Raw genomic sequence first — 6,000 nt, 5'->3', positions numbered from 1 at the left:
GATGATGCTAACACTGCAAAAAAGCCTTGTTAAATGCATTGCTTATTACTCTGTATTGTTTTAATAACCTCTATACTTAAGTCCAGTTTTATTCATAAAATGTCCAGTTTGGAGGAGGTAAGCAGTTTCTGGTTTATTTTGCAAAGCCTTGTGGTGTTCACTGAATCTCTATTTCCCCAACTGCAGGCACATATCCACACTGAGTAACCAGTGACAATTACTGCAACACATTGTCAGACTTTATTTACTATTTTCTCTCTCTTTCTGTCTCCCATATTTGGCAAATGCAAATTTAAAAAAAAAAAAAACATTTTCCATATTTCACCTCTGAGTCAACTCATTTGTAGATGCAAAAGTGACAAGAAATGAAAACAACTCTTGTTTTTTTATTTCAGATAAAAATTTGAACAGATGACTATTCCAAGGATGCTGAACTTAACAGGTCCTCCACTAGTCCGTGTATGACTGTACCAATTAATACAAGCTAAGCAGTCCTCTGAGGCAGGCTTTCTGGCCTTTTGCTGCCCCCGTCAGATAAAAACTGCACCAGCTCGAACGCTTCACAGGAACACACCAACGAAAGTACCCTGCGAAAGACACCCCTAAAACATTCCCCTCCAGGGACACCCCAACAAATGTACCCCTATCAACACCACCCTCATATTGTACCTCACCAACACCCTACCAAGAACATCCTAATAAATGCACCCCCACCAAAAACAACATACTCCACTACAGACACCCCAATGAATGTACCCTACAAAGAACACCACACAACAATGCACCATACTAAGGATATCCAAACAAAGGTATCCCCCCACCCTCCTCTTCCACATCACAGCTGAGTCATTAAAGACAAAGCGTTGAGCAGAAGAGCCAGTGAACCACACAACTCCATACAAATTAGCCAGACCATGTCAGTGGTGCCATGTAGCCTGCTGAATATTAAGACACAAAAAAAGGAGGAGGAAACGACAAAAATTTTTTAAAAAGTGTACGAGTACAAAAAAAAAGACAGACGTACTTGAACACTCTAATATTTTCCATCATAAAAATACACAAAGGATTATGAATGAACAGCAATCTTTTTAAACATCCCCCACACTCCCAACAGCAATCTTTTTAAACATCCCCCACACTCCCCATGCTTCACCAATAAGAAAGCCATATGCAGAGATTTCTATGGAGAAAAAAAGAACCACCACCATGAAAGAATACAGTATTTTATAGAAACTTCCTGAAAGGCAGGTGTAGTACCAACACTACCAGTACGCCCAAAAGGAATACAGTATTTGATGCAAACTTTCCAGAAAGCAGGGGTAGTACCAACACTACCACCCACACCTTCCCCACAAAAGAAAAAAAAGAGAGAGAAAATGCATGCAGCTGCTCTCCTTCTATGGGGTGCCTCTTTTCTCAGGCATTAGGAAAGTTTCCTATACTGGTGAGTCACCTCCAAAGCAAATGATTAATAATTAGTTTTTTTTTGTGGAGGATCTGGCAAGAAGCTGAGCCTCCTCTGGAGTGTTAAGCTGTGTTTCTTTAGTTCCCGTTGTGAAGTTCAATCAAAGCTATGTTCCAAAACATGAATGCATATCCGAAATAGGGGGAAAGTTATATTCCAAATTAAGAATATATACATAAGAACCAGAAAGAAAACCATATACTGAAATATATACCAGAATAATTTTTCAAAAAACCCAACTTTTCCCTTTCTTTTATTTTCTTTCCCGTTTTATTTTTCTGTGAACATGGCCAGCCAAACATCCAAAAAGAACAAGACAAATAAAAGTATTTCCTTTCCTTTCTATTCCTTCCTGGTTTTTTCTCCGTCAACAGAACCAGCCAAAAAGACCTAGCCAAAAATCTTCTCCATCTTTTTCAACTCAGCTATGGAAACAAGTAATAAAAAAATAAATTAAATAAAATGATACCAAAAGAACTGAAGATATTTCACAGAGACGACTCCATTCAATTTACAGTATACAACCAAAGCACACACCCTATTTCTAATTTTTTTTTTTTTTTATCTGCGACTTTTCCGCATAACCTGGATGCATTAAAAAATATGTGTGTATATATATATATATATATCTCTTCCTGGGGCATACAATAATTTGCAAGAACATCACAGAATAGCCAGTGAGAGACAACACTCATCCTTCAGTCAGAAATCAGAGAGAGAGCCCAGGCTGACCCGCCCACCCCCACCAGCCACCCACATTTTGCATAGAGTGAACAATGAGCCCAGTTTCACACCCTGATGACAGCCTTTCTGACCGCGACGCACAGTGCAGGAGTGAGTGTGCAGCTTTGGTTTTCATCATGCTGGGGAGTGAGAACAAGAGGCAGGATCAGAAAGCTAGGGATGGGGGGACCATGCACTCACCTGACCACTTTTAGCTTGACGTACACATCGGCAAAAAGGCAACGCGTTATGGTACAATGCAGACAAGTTGACAATATACACAAGTTTTTTTTTTGTTTTTTTTTTTCTTCTTGTTCTTTTTATAAACAATTTGATCAAAAAAACAACAACAAACAAAAGGACATAAAAGGAATGAGAAGCTGAAGTGAGTGATGACCAAAAAAAAAAAAAGAAAAAAAGTTCATCATGAAAAAAAAAACCCAATCCAGTTTCCACATCAGACTGTTGTTATGTACATGATGGTTGTGATCGCTCTGGCAGGCACTTCCAAAAAAATGGCAGAGGTTAGGGACACCACTCCTCCCGACAACAAAAAACACCACCACCCTCTGCACCCCACGGCCACAGGCACTCACTCCACCCCCACACCCCCTTCACCCACCTAACCCCAACTATCAGCAGCGGAAGGCAGGCCACAAAATGCACGCATCATTTTCCCTCATCCACGACAACTCTTGCTGTAGCTCAGGTCCGTGTCTGGCTGGAGACCACTATGTACATCACTGCCAAAAACCAAAACTGGGAAACGTCTGCCAGTGTCCACATCAGGGCCACAGTCACAGACGCTCCCTCAGGGACAAAAGGGGACAAAAGGGGAAGCAACCGGCAAGGGGAACAATTCATCAGCTGTTTCCACCAGTTTCTGTAATGTACATACCCTCCCACACACACACACACGTGAATAAGCTAAGAGAATGAACCGGCAGGTTAAAAACCCACTGACATCTTATCATGCACATACATGCAAACACATGAATCAAGTGATCCTGATCAACAGGATATAAAACAACACAAAGGTGATTGTCACAGAAGGATGTTTCACCATAACGTTTAGTACACACCCAGGCAAAGAAGGGTAAGAAAGAGGGGGATCGTGCTGTTGTTGATCAAAGATGAGACAAAAAGTATTCTTCAAAAGTATTCCAAGGGATATGTGTGCATACTGGAGTAGCTATTTAAATACTGTCCTGGAGAGAAATTTAAATATTGCACCAATAAAAAAAAAATACAGATGTAAAATATTGCGCAAGTCACTGTGCTGAGAAATGGAGAGATCTATGAAAGAACTTCACAACACATCCAAAAGGGAAAACTGGTAACAGGGACTGGGGGGGGGGGGGGGAAGTTTTCTATGCAGATGTTTAACACTTGCTTCCTCTTGCCAAACAGCCGCTAATTTCTACACTACAGTTAATATTATGTATCAACTGTAAGATCTGTGGTTTCAATCCCAGCAGAGCCAGGATAAGGGTGGGGATTTTTCCACCGTCTGAGATTAACATGTCGCATATCAATTTCTTGCTTTCTCCCATTCCCATACTGAAGGTAATTCACACTTTAAAGACCCCCACAATCCACAACAGCATTCCATGGATATGGCCACACAAATACACCCAGCTTGCATCCACCCATCACCATTTTATGGCTGGCTGAATGACAGGGAAAACACAGTCATATTTCAATAGCCCCTACAATGAGTGACTGCAGCACATAAACAGTGAAGCCTTAGAATTACAGACTGCAGTGACTGGATCAATAACGAAGACAAATGTAACGACTGGATCTATAACGAAGACAACTGAGTGACTTGATCTATTACAAAGACAACTGTAATGACTATCTATAATATAAAAAAAAAAACCCATTGCAATGACTGGATCTATTTACAAAGACAACTTAATGACTGGATCTATAACAAAAGACAACTGTAATGACTGAACCTATAATAATAATAATAAAAAACCAACTGCAATGACTGAATCTATAACAAAAGACAACTGTAATGACTGAATCTATCATAATAATAATAATAATAATTTTAAAAAAAACAGCAATGACTGGATCTATAACAAAAGACAACTGTAATGACTGAATCTATAATAATAATAAAATTTTAAAAAACTGCAATGACTGGATCTATAACAAAAGACAACAGCAACGACCGGTTCTATACCAACTACAAACATAATAATATGTATGCTAATTAATCATTGGGATCATATTGATGTCTGTTTATTCAACTGCCTGCAAAAAAACCACAAAAAACAAAAAAACAAAAACAAACAAACCAGCATTAGTGGTGCAACATTCTATGAAGAACAATTTCACATCTGTACAGCTGTTTTATGGTGGAATGGCCTGCCAGTTAAATATCACTGAATTCACTAAAACAGCAGCCTAGCTACGCCAGTCAAGACTTGCGCAGCTTCAGCGACACTCACAACCAGTGTTATATATATATATAATATATATATATATAGCCCTTATAATCCCGGTTTAATGCAAAGCAAAGCACACGCTTCCCTGTACACTACCTTAAGGCTGCCCACATTATGTGTGGCCAATCACATCCATTTCATCACTGTAAGGCCATGCGCCACTTAGCACTCTCAACATCAATTAGCCATTTTAGCTCATTCCAATCAGCGACTCCTTTCTGAACAGAGATACAGCCGTTTTCTTCTTCTCATGGTATAAAAGTAAAAGGGTGCCATGAAAATAGTTTTCTGACATTATTCAATCGCATTCCTTACATGAAAATAGTTTTCTGACATTATCCAATCGTATTCCTTACAACTTCAGCTTCTACTTGTTACAACTTTAATTTGTGGTCATGTCTATACCTCAGTGACATTGTGAAGGCATCAGTGGAACAGGAAGTCAGCATTTACTGTTAAAAACAAAAAAAATAACAGTTATCACAAAACACATTTCTCCAATCTAGTCTGTGAAATGATAAATCCATTTCTCCAATCAGTAAACTCACACTACTTTCTCTATTCTGTGAAATGATAATAATCACCTGCCTTTACTGTATGAAAATGAAAAATGATCGAAGGACTATGAATGCCTGTCAAAGGCCTACACCTCATCTACCTACCACCAAAGCGGTTTTGCTTACAAGTCTCACACAGTCAACTCTTGGGGGTGGAAAGGGAGGGAGATCAAACAGGCTATTTCAATGGGTGCACATGCTGTCATCTTGCAGCAAAGTGACTGCACCGCCCCTTGACAAACAAGTAGTGCTCAATGCTACAACAGCTCATGGCGGGGTGGAGGGGGGGTGCAGGAGGTGGGGTGGCAAGATGTGGGCGAGCGATCCGCTGCCAGCCACTGCTCCCCTGCGGTGTGTGTGGTGCCGTGTTGCAGGCGGGTAAGCCAACCGGATGGAACCACAGCAGGCGGTGTGGTGGGGCAGGGAGTTGGCACGCGTCAGCAAAACAGGCCGTGGCCCGGGCAGGGTCAGACGTTGGATACTGGATCTCTTCCCAGCATGGCTCAGGGCTTCACACCTGCCACTGTCACACACACACACACACACAATGTGCTCGTGTTTATGTTCCATTGTGTCTTATAAACCTTAGGGATTTATGACAGTAAAATATTCCATTCTATTCTATTCACACACACTTTTTGTTGTTGCAAACTGCTGGAAACTGTTTAAGTCTAGAGGTGGGTTAATTGAAAAAAATGAATGAATCAACCACCCCCACCACCCCCCACTCTCCAAAAAAAAAAGTTCTTTGACACTTTGTTGGTGTTGTGAACATGTAGCATTTATGTGTGTGTGC

At 40.5% G+C, this 6,000-nt stretch overlaps 1 protein-coding gene across 3 annotated transcripts in view; it reads right to left on the bottom strand.

Moving 5' to 3' along the window:
• Positions 1–378: 378 nt before the first annotated feature.
• LOC143284841 (muscle calcium channel subunit alpha-1-like) overlaps positions 379–6,000 on the bottom strand; it is a 127,870-nt gene continuing 122,248 nt past the window's right edge. For all 3 annotated transcript variants that reach the window (XM_076591910.1, XM_076591912.1, XM_076591911.1), the window contains one exon: positions 379–5,727. In XM_076591910.1, coding sequence (XP_076448025.1) covers positions 5,716–5,727 — 12 coding nt within the window. In that variant the 3' untranslated portion in view covers positions 379–5,715. The remainder of the gene's footprint in view (positions 5,728–6,000) is intronic.

The sequence above is a fragment of the Babylonia areolata genome, chromosome 8 (assembly GCF_041734735.1).
Source record: "Babylonia areolata isolate BAREFJ2019XMU chromosome 8, ASM4173473v1, whole genome shotgun sequence".
NCBI classification, from domain to species: domain Eukaryota; kingdom Metazoa; phylum Mollusca; class Gastropoda; order Neogastropoda; family Buccinidae; genus Babylonia; species Babylonia areolata.
This window is presented reverse-complemented; position numbering and strand designations above follow the sequence as displayed.